This window comes from Notechis scutatus, chromosome 1, assembly GCF_049901735.1.
Source record: "Notechis scutatus isolate UNSWTSFEM ecotype Mainland chromosome 1, rNotScu1.2, whole genome shotgun sequence".
Classification (NCBI taxonomy): domain Eukaryota; kingdom Metazoa; phylum Chordata; class Lepidosauria; order Squamata; family Elapidae; genus Notechis; species Notechis scutatus.
In genome coordinates this window covers 167924731-167940877 of record NC_142009.1, presented here as the reverse complement: position 1 = coordinate 167940877, position 16147 = coordinate 167924731, and the positions used below count along the sequence as shown (strand labels likewise).

The window sequence follows — 16147 nt, the reverse complement described above, 5'->3', positions numbered from 1 at the left end:
GAAATGGTCTGTTCATGATCTGAATTATTTCCATGAAGATAACATTTATTAAAAACAAGGACTTTTAGAAATACCAGTTCATCATGGAAGTGTCGGATTTGAAACATACATGGCAATACATATGTGAGTATTTAGGTGAACAGATAAAATATTACAGCTATGGTTGTGTTCATATAATGTGCTTAACCTGATTGCTGAAATGACTGATTTTCGTATTCATACAATACTTAAACTAAGCAAACAAGCTGAGATTGAACTACACACTGACCCATCAAATAAAGGAACAAATCTAACTGCTCAGCAGATTGCACAAGTGAAGTTGCTGGGTCTTTAACTGAGATGGTTAAATGTTTTACAACCATTATCTGTTTCTATATGAACTGGAATGCATATAAATCCCAGCCCCAAACAGGCTTTTCTAAAGACTTTTGCACATTTAGAAGAAAGATCTGAAAGATCTTTTGTTACTCAGTATCTTTTCTGCTTCCCATACACATAGTACAGGCAGGTAGAGAAACTCTTAAGCAATTTTCTGTATGTGGAAGACACAGCCTGCCAAAGTCTCTCTTATTTGCACCCATGAAACTTTCTAAATTATGAGAGATTAGTTACTACTTGCATAGATTTATAAAATTAAGATACTCTTCTTCACATGTTTCTCTTTTGTATTAAACTATTATGTTCATAGAGTATGTTGAATATTAAATAGTTATTATGAAGTGGATTGCTCCTGGACTTTCTTTCAAGTAGACTGTAAAAACTGCTACCTATGGCAAAACTCATTCACATACTCTTACTAATATACATTAACCTAATTTTTTAAATTTTAGGATGATACAATGTGGTATATGACTAATTCTATCAGGCTCACCCAATTGTTTGTTCAAGTTTCTAAGAAATAGAATCTAGAATATTATTCAACACTTATGTACTTTCAAAATATCCCATAAGTTTCATAAAACGTATTCCCAGAAGAGTAGATATAGTTAGCAACCCAGATCTGTAAGTTATAGCACTGTCCAAGCATATTTCCTAAACTAAGAGGCTTCACTACATCCACAAATGCAAAATAAAGTAACTTTGAAATCCACCAGCTTCCATATTCTCCAAAGGAAAGAAAACTAGGAAGACTTAAAATAACTTTTCTCATCTTCATTAGCTGGAAAAGGCTGCCAATTTACCATGGAATATAATTCTTAAGCTATAGTGAATAAATTGCCCTATATTGCAAATTTATTTTACACAGAAAATCTAATAGGATAAGTACAAGGCTTATATTTTCCCAAACTTGCTTGCTATTTCAATGTCATAGAAAAATCCACTAAAATGATTTAAAATCTTGGGCTTGATCTGATCCTACAACAAAAGCAGCAATAATGCATGAATAGGGAATAATCAAGTTTACTTTCCTTTATTTTCCTATAACACCTTAGATATATGCCAGCCATTTTTCCAGTCAATTCTGTAATTAAGCAAAAAGTCCAATCTATGTATTTTTGAGTCATTGCTTTGACTTGCTTGGGTCACTCCTGATGTGTTGCCAGATTAAAAGTTTTACCTTTGTTCCAACACTTGACTTTAGAAAAAGAATCAAATGTTAACAAACTTCCTCTCACATACATTTATCTTTAATGCAGTGAGATATTATGCATCAATATTTCTTTTCTCAAGATCATCTAAGCTTGAAAACTTTCCAATAACAATGCTCTAATAAGATGCTAAGTAACTAGCTATGTGAAAAAAACACATTAGAGTATGAATGATGAAATCAAAGAGGCTTTGGATGAGAGAAAAACACATGTAAGAGAATGCTACAAAGAATAAAGATGAATAAAGAGCAATTTTGAGGGGAAAAATTCTGCAGATATATGAACAGTGATAAATAAGCCTCTAGTACAATGAATAGGGGAGCTAGTCTGGTGTAGTAGTTAAGGCACTAGGTAAAATTGAAAGACCATGAGTTCTAATCCTGCCTTACATACAAAGCCAGCTGGGTGACCTTGGGTCAGTATTTGTCTCTCAACCCTAGGAAAGAGTCAATGGTAAACCATTTCTGAAAACTTGCCAACAAAACTGCAACTACTTGATAGTCACCGGTAATAATGTTGACTTGAAAGTACCCAAAACAAACAAACAAACAAAGAATTATTTTAAAAAATCTCCAAACTCAGAAGCTAGTTCCAGCTTTAAACTGGCATACTGTACTAAAGGACATCAATCAATCAATCAAGGAAAGGCAGTAACTGATTCCCAGATGATTAAACAAAGATAGGAAAGTATACTGACATTCTGTTCAATAGAGATATCAACATCCAAGGTATTTTGGAAGACATTTCCTATAAACAAAAAATTCTAGTACTAGAAGGTAATGTTAGATCAGCACCTTAGTCATTACCAAGTTGGAAAGTAAAGGAGTGGTTGAGATATCTACAGAAATACAGCAAAGAACAGAAGAAGAATCAGTCAAGGTTCTAACCAAATAATGTAAACAAATCTGGAAAACAGCCAACAGATCAGCAGAGATCAATGTACGCACTAATATATAAAAAGGAAATTTAAGAGAGTATGTAAATTATTATACAATATCTTTAATTTCACATGCCATCAAATAACGTTTAGGTTCATCCAACACATCCTACATGAGGAGAATTCAAATGGAAACAGTTCAAGCTGGCTTTAGAAAAGGCTGAGTAATAAGAAATATAATTGCAGAGACATGCTGGAAAATTAAGAAAGTCAAGGAATACCAAAAAGAAGTAAACATGTTCTTTACTGACTACAGAAAGGCTTTTGATCATGTCAACCACATCAAAATATGGAATATGCTTAGGAAAATGGGAATTCCAGAACATCTCATTGTCTTCATGAAAGACCCATACACAGGTCAAGAAGCCACAATCCAGATAGAATAGATTGTTTCCAGGTTAGCAAAGAAGTGAGACAAGGTACTCTAAACCAGGGGTCGCCAACCTTTTGGACCTCAGGGACCACCAAACTCATAATTTTAAATCCCAGGGACCACTAACCGGTTCTGTGGGTGTGGCCTAATATGTGGGTGTGGCGTGGTGGTCATGTGACTAGCTGGGCATGGCTTGTATGTAAATATTATAAATATTTATATAAATATTGAATTTTTTTATTTAAAAAGAGCAACTTTTACCCAAAATCAGGCAAAGCAGGCAGGCAGATTGAGTTGCTCACAGAATTATTCAGTGATCTCTCTATCTGCCATTGGCTAGCTCAGTCTGTCACATAAAATTTGCTTGACATGAGTCTGCACTGAATAATAGAACCTTCAGTCCTAAGGGAGGTTCGGTTGTACTTAAAAGCAGAGCCGAAGATCTAAAGACTAACTAGAAAGCAAGAAATCCAACCATTTCCTGCTTCCTAGCTAATCTAAATCTCCCGGCACAGCAGAACAGATGATGGTCGGAAAAAGGAAAAATAGCAATTTAGCAGGCAAGTTTGCTGGATAAGGAGTGAGTGGGTGGGGAGGGTTCCCATGGGCCATGTGGGTGGCGAAGCCTTGTGTTTCTGCACAGCCTGGATTAATTGTTTTGGGTGGGTGCTCTGGGGGTGAGATTTCTCTGCGGCCCACCAAGGGACGTAATGAAAATGGAACTAAAGAGATTAAACGAATGATTTTGACCAAATTAATTTTGACCAAATTAATGAGAACAGATACAGCAACCAGTCTTAGAACTGATAATAAAGAAATTGATGATGTGTCTTTTAGGATCAAAGTATCAAACTATCAAAGTAAAGAACTAGCAGTCAAGAAATATACCACAAAAATAGGTAAGAATCATCTGTGCAATAGTTTTCCCTGTTACACCCTATTAAAGTGCAAATTGGTCTTCAAAGAGACAGGGTAAAGTGTATTAATGTTTTTTTAATTTTGGTGTTGGAGAGGACTTTTGCGAATACCATACACAGCCAAGAATGCACACAAAACATAGATAATGGCTTTCAATAAATACACACATGGTCAAACTTAATTATCATCTTTTGGGCACATTATGCAAATACCTAGCTCTTGAGAAGTCTACAATGCTGAGAAAGCTGGAAGGAATAGAAAAAGATGACCAGCAGAAAGACAGATGGACTCAATTAGCGTAGCAATGGGTATATCACTGGAAGATATGAGGGACCAGCTTGGGAGCAGATTATTCTGATTATAGGTCCTCCCAATCTATTTATGTGTTAGTTAAGAGTAGACACCAACTTGATGGCATATAATCATCATCATTATCATCATAAAGGTCCTAATCTTGTTTTTTTCAATCCTTCCTAATACATCTTTTTGACAGAAATAAAGCAGACAATTTTATTTTAAACATAACAAGTAATGAAAAAGAGGCAAGGACAAAAGAGTAGTAGAAAACTTTCTAGGCTGATAATAAGTATTGAGCTAGATTAAAAGCAAAAATTACTCACCAGAGCAGGAGCAACAGTAATTGAATTACATGATGAAAGGTTTGAAGCGCGGGGGGGGGGGGAGGGAATCTAAATGTATATCAACACACAAAATTATCTGTCAGAGTGGCTAAATAAATGGATGAAATATGAGTCTGAAACCTTGCTCCTTTTATTCTTTCCCCTCTCCTCTAGACAATTTGAGAATCCGTGGATGGCATTTCCAAGTCCATTTTTGAAATGAGGTAGATCAAAAAGCATTAGAGATTTATAAACTGTCAGCTGGGGAAACTGATTTTTTTTTCTTTTAAGCTACTTTTTCTTCTGACTTATTCAAATGAAGATTGGACAAAAGTAACATCTACTGGCAGATTTTGAGATGAACTATAGTAGTTAAACTAAGAAGCCTGAAGATCATTCTTGTCCAGCAGGTAAGTTATTATGAAAGTTAGCCTGGAGTTCAGATACCACAAGTCATTTCCACATAACACAGAGCCATATTTACTCATTATTCATTTTCTGTAATGCACTTCATATATTCAAATCAGTTCACAAATATCATCACTGAATTTTGGCAATCACCATTGCAAGAAAGATTTCTATTATGGCAATCTACTCTTAAAGAGAGAAAAATCAGTATCCTTCTTCTCCACAGATTACTGTACTTACCACTTTGATTTGTGAAATTCTTACAAATATTTATCTCATAAAAACTTTATATTAAAACATTAAAACATAAAAAATATAAAAACTTTATATTTTTTAAAGGCAAAAAGAAGCCAACTCATCTCATACTTCAAGTTATAAGTTATAAACAAGTTATAAATAACCTGTTCTTTAAGTTATCATTTGGGAAATGAAATATTTTCATTACTGACTGAGAATTATCATTAATGCACAAGTTGAAAAAAAATGAACAGCCTCTTTCTCTCTCACACACACAACATACACACAGATACATAGAGTCTGATATCTAAAACCACTTACCTGCTGTAGATCTGCAAGAGAATATAGGTGGATCTGCTGAAGAAGATACTCCCTGGGAAAAATTCTGAGAAAGAGAAAGAAAGAAAGAAAGAAAGAAAGAAAGAAAGAAAGAAAGAAAGAAAGAAAGAAAGAAAGAAAGAAAGAAAGAAAGAAAGAAAGAAAGAAAGAAAGAAAAGAATAAATGTAAGCAGAAAAATATTATTTGAAAATTTCCTAAAATATAAAAGAAATATCATGTACTGTCCTTTTTAATAGATTCTAACTGTATATGCAAAAAATACTGTTAGATAAGTACACACTGTATAAGAGTGGCTCATGTGTGTTTGCTAAAAGGGAAAAGAACTATATTCAGATTGACATATCAGAAACCAGGTAAACTTGTTTAGTAGATCACTACTCAATTCAATTTAAGAATTAGATTCAAAACTCTAGAAATAGTTTGCCCATTTGAAATCTGCCTACCGGTAATCTATTCTGATTCATTCTCAAGTCTCTGTAGGATTCTGTACAGAAGCCAAGAGTGCATGAAACCTCTCCTGCAGATGAACAGATACAACAGTTCACATATGTGCATCCTATTCTGGAAAACATTATCCTTTTCATACAAAACTTGGGTAACAACTATGGATGCTAGCTTTCAAAAAGTGTCAGACTTCACATCAAGCATAGTAATAAATCTTAACTTTCTGATCACATAAGTTCATATTCAGGAACTTGCAGAAGTTCACTGCAAAACATAGCTAAATAAGCTGTTTTATCTCAGACAAAACTGTATACATCCAGCATAGTCAGCCATATACAACTCATACCATAGAAATCAAGTCGTACAGATCTGCATGCTAAGTGTGTACATCTCTTCTTTTCCAGCCAATGGAAATGTGAACTCTCTTTTCCTGGCATTAACCAGAGGTGGTATTCAGCAGGTTCTGACCAGTTCTGGAGAACCGGTAGCAGAAATTTTGAATAGTTTGGAGAACTGGCAAATATCACCTCTGACTGGAGATTTTACAGTATTCTTCCCCTGGCATGGCCACTAAGCCACCCACACAGAACCGTTAGTAAAAAAAATTGAATCCCACCACTGGCATTAACATACCTTATCTACAACAATATAGCAATAGTAATAGCAATAGTACAGACTTACTGCTCCATAGTGCTTTACTGAACTCTGAGCAGTTTACAATGTCAGCATATTGCCCGAACAATCTGAGTCCTTATTTTACTGACCTCAGAAGGATGGAAGGCTGAGTCAACCTTGAGCCAGTTGTATCAAAATATGATATTTTTTCAAATATGAAAACCAATGATTCCTACTTTGTTACTTTCAACCTGTACAGGAGATCATTAATTTAATAAATGATCTTCTGTTGGTTGAAAATGACCAAGTGGGAATCATTGGTTCTGAATTCACTGCTGAGTTGAGCCAACAACTTGTATTTTTAAAATACTAAATCCTGAATGCTAGATCATTATTTTGAGGTTTGCCACTACTTGCTGGAAGAAATATGCTTCAAATTTATAAATACACTTGAGATATATAGTAGTTATATTTTTTATTTCAATATGGTGAGCTCAAAAACCACCAAATCATTATTTTCTTCAAATATAAGTATTATGACCATGATCTGAAATTATGTCCTTTATTTTTGCCAATGTAATATATTTTAACTATTATTTAAATGGAGAACTAACAAAAATACATGAAAATACTCAAAATATGTAGTGGGCAAAAAGGATTGCATGTGGCAAACACATTTAAGCACATTATCAGCAAAAGAATTAGAGTAGGAAAAATATACTTATTCCTATTACCATGGAAACTAGATTACAGGAAAAGCTTTTTTAAAAAACTAAAGATAGTCAATTTTGTTGGGTTGTTTTATGGAACCTCTCTTTATTGTGGAAATGTGTCTTATTCATTTTGATGGAAGCAAACAGCAGAATGCAGCTGATGATGGCACTCCAAGTGCATTAAGAAGTTTCCCTCATCCCACTCAGAGAGAGCAAAGGACCCTCAGGGCCACGAAGATCATGTGCTTAATGGATGGAACCAACTGAGTTGCATCCTGGGGCTGAGTGCTTCAAAAGTAATATTATAAACAAATCCCAAGGCTGGACCAAGGACAAATGTCGCTAAATTTTACTGCGAATAAAAGAGTACCATAAAATATAATCATTTAGTCAAGTTAATAAACATTCAATAGATTCCTGCAAATTAAAAATCAACCATAAACCAAACCCGTATCAAAATAGCACCATAAAACAGTTATGAAAAGGAATGAATCCATGGCATTACACAAGGAAACTAATTCCAAACTTGGGAGTCACTCATTTAACAGATACTGGCATTATTTAAAGATTCCCTTCTCCCAGGTTTAAAAAAAAACAGCTGAATCAGAGAGGAGGTGTGGGAATCATGGTCAGCATCAGGACAATCTGGGAGCTCCGAGGGGGAAGAGGGAATGGAGCTGGCAGAAAGAAAGAGAGAGAGAGAGAGGTGGAGCCTGGGCCATCCATCAGCCCTCAGGTCTGGAAGTGGTTGATGAAGAAGAGGAGCTAATGCCTGATGTGCAGCTGCACAGAAGCTAGAGAAGAGGAGAGCAGTGGGAAGCTGTGGGCTGATCCTAGGGAAGGAAGAATCACCGCTACTAGCGAGGCCTCATCCTAGCTCTGGGGATAAAAGGCAGGGAGCAGAGATAAATAGATGTGGCAGATAATTATTCATCTTCCAGATGGACGGACTTGTTAGCTTGCAAGAGAAACTTTTTGCCGGGGCTGCCAGCATTCCTAATAAAGAAATCTTTTAAGTTCATGTCAGAGGGTTTGTCGTGTTTGGGGAGCTGGGTCAGTATTCAGCAGGTTCTGACCAGTTCTGAAGAACCGGTAGCGGAAATTTTGAGTAGTTTGGAGAACCGGCAAATACCACCTCTGACTGGAGATTTTACAGTATGCATCCCCTGTCACGTCTCCAAGCCATGCCCACAGAACCGGTAGTAAAAAAATTTGAATCCCACCATTGGTCAAGAACAGTTACACTATAGGTACAAAGAAATGGGCCTGACCCAAATAACTTAACCTGAGACCATAAAATACTTTAAACAAAAATAGAACTGTGTCTATCAAGAGCAAACACAGGGACACAGAGAGACAAGTCCCAAGTGCCTTCCTTCACTGACACTTGGGACTTTCCCCCCACCCTCCTCTCTTTTTGCATCTAACAAGAGAGCCAGGCTTCCCAATCATAGACTGAGCTTTCTAACTACGGACAGTTTTTCTTCAAAGTTTGCTTCCTGAAAAACTTTTGGTGATTATGATAGACTTGTTCAAAAGAAAGCAAATATAGTATTCAGATATTATATCACATACAAGTCTTGAGAAATATGAAAATATCTTTTAATGACTTTAATATATTTAACCACATAATGTTTCTGACACACTGCACAAGTTGAACAGATGTAAAAAGGTTCTTTGTTTGTATTCAGTGTCTGATGCATCTCCCTGCAGTGTCCAACAATAAACAGTCAGCGTTAATAGATTCTACTTGCCTGATACATTTTTTCCATTATGTCAATTCCTTGTGAAACCTTTCATTATGTTTGTCACTGACTAATCACTAGATTTTTGAGAAATAAGTTCAAGTGTGAATCAATCAATCAATCTTTACAGACCAGCACAAAAAAAAAAAAAACATTAAAATAAAATAAAGCAAAACTGAACAGGATAGTATATTACAATTGATAGTAAAATCCTCGGTGGATGACAAAGATCTGCCTAACTTTACAGAAAGTATAACAAAATTTAAGCTACACTCAGAGAAACTGAATATGCTGACCTGACAATAGGAGTTGTACATAAAAGAGATCAAAATTTCCGGGATATTTAATCAGGTAAGGTGTTTTAAGTCTGTGAGTCCCTATAGAGAGGGCAATACAACAGGATATGAGCCATAGTCTCAATGGTCCTTATCTGCAGGGGCACAGTTTCAGTTCATTTGGGACTTTTTTACATCAGCCCTGCAGAACCGCTGTGGGCAGAGTGCTAAAACCAACTAGAGTTAATAACGTTCCAAAATTCATAGAGTGTTATATGATATAAACATCTCACTGGTTAGTGACCTTTAACTGGTTTCTGAGGAAGAGCCTGTCTCTTCATGAAAAAACATTCTTGGGTCAAGCAGACAAGCCCTTTGGAACTTCCTGATCTTTATAATACATTGTTTAAATGCACTAAGTGAATGCTCATACCCCATCATTAGGAATTCCTCCTTGGAGAGGCTGGGATGTTCAGAGTTTTAATAAAATAGTTTTAATCCATGTTGATTTATAGCAGGGGTGTCAAACTCGCAGCCCGCAGGCAAGATGTGTCATGTGCTGACCCCGCCCCCACCCGGTTTAGTGAAGAGGAAAAAAGTTCCCATATGTCATGTGATGACGCTGTGACAACGCAAGTTTGACACCCCTGATTTATAGTTATCCCCCATTAGAAAAGGGCTCAAACCTCTGGGGAAGAACAGTAGTTTCAGCCAATGTGTATAATGCACATCCATGCACTAGTTTCAACCTTGAAAATCCCTGCCTTTCTCCTTGAAATTGCATTAGAAACATGGGGTCTTAGAAATCTGGACTGAATCTTTTCAAAATGAACAAAAGAGGAATAGGAATCCTCCAAGTAGTATAAGGAAGGTCAGTTCCTTCAGCCATATCCTCCTTTAATATTATTCCTTGCCAGTGGTGGGATTCAAATTTTTTTACTACTGGTTCTGTGGACATGGCTTGGTGGGCATGGCATGGGAAGGATACTGTAAAATCTCCAGTCAGAGGTGGTATTTGCCGGTTCTCTGAACTACTCAAAATTTCCACTACCGGTTCTCCAGAACTGGTCAGAACCTGCTGAATATCACCTCTGTTCCTTGCTCAATAGTCTCCTTCTACCATCTTTTAATTCGAATTTATTCTTATGTACCCTCAAGAATGTTTGTTCTTGCCATAAAGCTGATCCTAGACCTGAGTTGGAACATGTCCATTCAGAGGATGTCAAGGATCATTCTTTTGCTTAGTTCTCTTGCCATCTACTTCTCTCCTGATCTTAGGTGGGGCAATGCTAGCGAGAGGATATATTTTATCCCAAAAATTCTATAAGAATAAGTAATTCTGAATCCATACACAATAAATCATTTACCCTCATCTAGTCCATGTTAATTTACTCCAGAGATTCAAGAAAGATATTGCTCCTATCTGGTAAGGATGGAAAAAAGCAAAAAAAAAAAAAAAATCCTAGATGCTGCCTAGTTGATGGCAACTCTTTCCAAATAGCCTTCTCTGTAATTCATAAGATTTCTAAAATGTCACCAACCGAAACACTCAAAATTTTGTATTTACAGCATTTTTTAAAAAATATGAGGATTCCATAAAGAATTAACATGTGAATATTTCTATAAAGCAGCATTCCATTTCAAATTCATTTATGTTATTATTTTTAATGAGACAGTTTAAATAAATTTGTAACATGTTTACAAACAGACTTGGAAAAATAAAAATAACAAAATACAAGGAATAAACAAGAGATGTAGAAATATCATGCACATAGTAGCTTCCTAATATATAATTAATTAGTTGTAAATAATTGAATAGATTTTATGTATCTGAATATCCATCTACCCATGAGTCACCATTAAGCTTTAAGCTAAAAGGATCAATATTGTGTTCATATTCAGCAATACAAAAATTTATCAAAACACCAAATACATGCTTGGCAATTTTTTGTTTCATAAAGTTACCAATGGCAGGTATATAACAACTTTTAGCAATATACTTATATAAGATAATCTTTATTAAAGGATGAAGCAATTGAATTATAAATCAAAAGATAAATGTAAGTCTAGAACTTTAAAAAATGATATACATGTAGTAAAATAAATTAAATTGTGGCATCTTACCTTGACAACGGAGACAAAGACATCGAAATATCTTCATGCAACTTACTTACTACTTATAAATGGAAAACACACAGACTTTTCTGATAGTCTCGGAAATTTTACTGATGCTATAGTCATAAATAATAGAAATCTCTGGACATAGGCTCAGGAAGACACAGTGCTTGTGTTTTATTTTTCAGTCTGTTATATTCATTTTAATTTTCTAATTATTTCATAGAAGTTGAAATACATTTTTCCTGCCCTGATTTAATTAAAAATTATTTTAATTCTCTGATTTTTTTCTAGTAAAAACATTTGCCCATCAGCTATCCAATAAACAAATTTGTCTACAAATCCCATAATGCTGGGGAGGATTGATGAGTATTGTATTTCACACACCAGGCAATTGCCAATTTGGGAGATTGTGTTAAAAATAAGATGACTATCAATACAGCAACATTGTACAAAACCATCAAATGGCTTGTTGATTTGGACAATTTGTAAATTCCACTATTTAGTTTATATGATGGGAATTATAGCTTACTATTTCTGTCAACTCACCACGAAAGGTTATTCAATAAACTATGATTAAAATAAAAAATGTTTGGCTGATGGTGAGCTTGATTTCATTTCATTTCATTTTTTATAGAACTATTCCTGCAAATTTCTTTTCTAACATGGGTTTTAAAAAGTTATCTGAATATTCCATATTCTTTAATACTTTAAATCAGAATATATTTAACTAGAAACATGTAATCTTGCTTTGTTCATACCCCAAAATGATATTTTACAGAAAACGTAAAAAAATGCTAAGATTTCTATGCATTTCAATAGGGAGCTGGTTATTGGGTTTTTTTTGCAGGTGCAGTTTTATGATAAGCAAAGATTAAAGTTATTGAATATATGTTGACTATGAATAGAGGCAATTTTTCAAGCAATGTTTTCTAAACATGAAAACAAATTTGAAACTCAACACAACTTTTAAAGGCAATAAACAGTCGAAAAATTGAATGTTTTATTTATTTAAATAACAATAATTTTCATGCCCCATAATTTAAATAGCTTTTCCCAAATTTGCTACTAGAAATTTAAACAGCAATTTAAGAAAGTTTCTTAAGAACATTTTAAATACAATAGTCTCTGCTTAATGACTACTTATTCAGCAATTCTAAAGTTATGATGGTGTTAAAAAAGTGAGACTTGTGATCATTCCTTGCAGCTGCAGTCATTGCAACGTCCTTGTAGTCATGTGATCACAATCTGGGCATTTGTCAACTAAGTTGCAAGCGCTTTGAAGCATTTCTATGTTTGGACTTTCTCTGTTGCCTTCCCACAAAGAAAATCAATGGGAAAGCTGGCAGCCAGTTTTAAGTTGTGGTCATGTGGTGTCTTAAGAACCATGTAAGATTCACTTAATGAGCACAATTGGAACGATCAGAACTGCCATCATAAATCATTATAGTTGCATGATTTTTTATTTAGAAACAGAGTTTCTGGTCCCAATTATCATCATTAGTTAAGAACGACTTGTGGGCCTATTTGCTACCATTATTTCTTAGTATCTATGGAGATTCTCAGTCATTCAGGACAGGTCATGGTTGTCTCAATTATATGTTTTCAAAAAGCAACTGGATTGGATTTTGGGTTTGGGTTTTTTTGAGGAAGAGGAAGAAATTTCACTTCTCATCTATCCACACTTCTTGGGTGAGAAGTGAAATGTCTTCTTCTTCCTCAAAAAAACAAACAAAACAAACAAAACAAAGAACCAGTCCAGTTGCCTTTTAAAAAGCATCTTTGAGACATTATTTATTAGCTGGCTGTGTTTTTTTTGCATTAGTGACTGGAAATGAAGTTGCACCTATTTAAAAGCAAAAGTTTTAGACTCTAATGAAAATGATCAGTAAAGTTGAGGTGCTTTTCAAAACACTTTTTAAAGTGTTTTAGAAGTATTTAACTGTTTCAAGTTTTTCCTCCTTCCTATTATGATAGCTAGAGAAAACCTTTTCAAGCACAGAAAAGTTTTCGGCTTGGTTGTTAAATGAATTGTTAGATACTGCTGTAATTGTGACTTTGTATGGTATTATAACTACAAACCTCAGGTTTGGAGAAAGGAATTTATTTTGGTTTATGTTAAAAATAACAACCATCTCATTTTGTATGAAATACTGTATTATTTCTCAATAACCTTTGATAAAGCAAAAGGAACTCTCTGCATTCTATTGAGATCCAGTGAACTCAAGACATTCCAATCTTATAAATTACTCCTCCCACTCTGAAAAAATAGTCTATAAAAATGCTGCATGTGATTAAATATCCTTTCATATATTGAGGTTGCAAGAATTATCCTATGAATGAATCCCACTGTCATATAAAATGTTACCCACATAGTAAGATGGGGAAACATCTACAGTTCTGAATACTGCAGCCAGAGCTGCAGGACTGGTGACATCTACACCAGATTTGTTCCTATCGGTTTCCATGCCTCAGTCGTTCATGTAACAAGGACAAAGAAACAGACCTCCAGCTCTACTGCCAATGTCCGATAGTCTTTTGTGCAAGTAAGAAGTAATAGGAGCCCAAAGCAATCTATCCAGTCATCTCATTGTTTGTACTCTCATAACATTACAAACAGTCCTCGAGATACAACTGTAAAGAAGCTTGCCCACTATGATGATTTTATGACCTTTTTTGCAGCAATCGCTAATACCGTGTTCGTTAAGCAAACCAATGGGCACAGTTTTGCTGAAAACCAGAAGTGCCAATTTTTGGTGAACATGATGATGTGACTGGGATGCTGCAAACGGCTGTAAATACGGCCATGTTGCTGAGTCTTCAAAGTTTGACACATGATTATGAAGGGGCCCAACTGTCAAAATTTCAAATCCAGATCGTAAATCCCCCCCCCCTTTTTTTTGATTGATCATAACCATTCGTGAGTTGAGGACTATCTACAGCTAAACCTTCTAGCATTTAAATTACTGGGAAAAGTTTTGTTTATTAAACAATCATCTATGGGATGATATATAAAGTTTGTGCCAGCAATAGAAATAATGATGTAACCATGAAGCAGCAGCTACGCAAACTACTGAACAGTCTGAATTATGCTTTGGAAATTGTGTAATGTATGCTCTGAAATTGAGCAAATGAATGAGACCTAAAGGTAAGCTGTTCTCTATAAAATCCACTCTGAACTTACCACACTAAGCCTGGCATGAAAAAGCAGAGCAACTTACTAGTTTTGAAGAAGAGGATATGGAATAAAGAAAGAAGATTGGCTCCAATAGTTTTAGGAGACTGCATAGCTTTGTTTACCTAGAACATTCCCAAGGCAGTAATCAATACTGTATTAGCTCCAACTGTTCTTTTGGCTAAACATTGAATCCAGGCATACTGGATGGCTGGATGCTCCCAGGAGGCTCTAGGGAGGCTTGCTATGCCCCATTTTGGGGTGCAGGGGGGCGTTTTCAGCCTAGAGAGCCTCCCTGGAGCCACCTGGGAGCAAAAATGGAGGTGGGGGCAGTATGGACCCCACACACACTGTTTTCAGCCTAGAAAGCTTTCCTGGAGCCTCCTGGGAGCAAAACTGGGGGGCAGTGCTGGACCCGCCATGCCCCATTTTTGGCCTAGAAAGCCTCCCTTGAGCCTCCTGGGAGCAAAAATGGAGTCTGGGGGAGGGGCGGTGCCAGACAGCTACTCTTCGGAACTACCAATTCACCAACCTGGATGTAAAATTAACATCCGGTTCGCCCAAACCAGCCCAATCCCATTCCTGGTAATAGGACCCGGTACCTGTTTATATTTCCAGCATTCTGGAAATATGTTTTGGAACATCTTTGCCATTCTTGCTGGTGGCAAATGCCATCTGTTGAACATTTTGTAAAAGTTTTCTTTGTATGTTGTTGACATCGTTAGTTTGTAGTTTCTTTCCCAAAGTTTTTGCCAATTGTCTAATTCTATAGTATATCCAAAATTTTTGGCCCATACTATCATAGTTTCTTTTACATTTTTTCTTTTTCTTCTTCCATTTTAAAGTTCAATAGGTAATTATGTATTTTCATTATTAATTTATCATCTGTCCCTAGAAATATTTGATCTAATTCTAGGGGTTCTTTATATAATCCATATATTTGTGCATCTTTCTTGTGTCTTTTTTGTATTTGACTATGTGGTCACCAGGTTAAATCGATTCCCTAATTTTTTTAGGTCCTGTTTTGATTTTAAGTCTTGTTCGTTTAGGATATCTTTATACCTTACAATTTTTTCCAGTTCAAGAACATTTGGATGTATTAGCGCTTCCATCATGGATAGCCAGACCAGTATTTTCATGTAATGATTCTGTTTGATTCTTTCCCATACTGAAAGCAGACCATTCCTCGTATAGTGCCTTTGGAAGTATCTATGTATTTACTTTTCCCATGCCACATAAATGCATGCCATCCCAACTGTAAGTCGTGACCTTCTAATGTAAATATTCTTTTGTTCTTCAAATTTATCCACTCTTTCAACCATGTGAGCACTGAGGCCTAGTAATACAGCTCCCAATTTGGTAGCCCAACCCCCCCTTATTTTTGGTGTGTTGTAAAATATTGCAAGAATATGGCATGGACTTGTGCAAGCAATCACCAAGAATCTGGTACCAAAAAATGGTAACAATTGAGCATCTGGAGTTCAAGAAAAATCTTTTTGTCAAAGGTGCACTTTTGTTTTAAGAGATATACCCTCAAATATGTTTATACCTTCAGCCTACATATTAGGTGACAGAAATCTGTTTTGGCATATACATGAGTTATTATATTCCACTTTTCCCCAAACCAACAACTTCTATGAGAG

At 35.5% G+C, this 16147-nt stretch overlaps 1 protein-coding gene and 1 long non-coding RNA gene across 2 annotated transcripts in view; one reads left to right on the top strand and one right to left on the bottom strand.

Annotated features, from left to right (window-relative positions):
- Positions 1 to 11874, top strand: LOC148133085 (uncharacterized). The gene is made up of 4 exons (XR_015746439.1): positions 1 to 123; positions 3737 to 3798; positions 4612 to 4847; positions 11624 to 11874. It is a non-coding gene; the product is annotated as an uncharacterized LOC148133085 (long non-coding RNA).
- The window catches only part of PLEKHM3 (pleckstrin homology domain containing M3), an 84278-nt gene that overhangs the window by 21162 nt on the left and 46969 nt on the right, over positions 1 to 16147 (bottom strand). The window contains exon 6 of the mRNA XM_026673182.2: positions 5404 to 5467. Within this exon, the coding sequence (XP_026528967.1) occupies positions 5404 to 5467 (64 nt within the window). The remainder of the gene's footprint in view (positions 1 to 5403; positions 5468 to 16147) is intronic.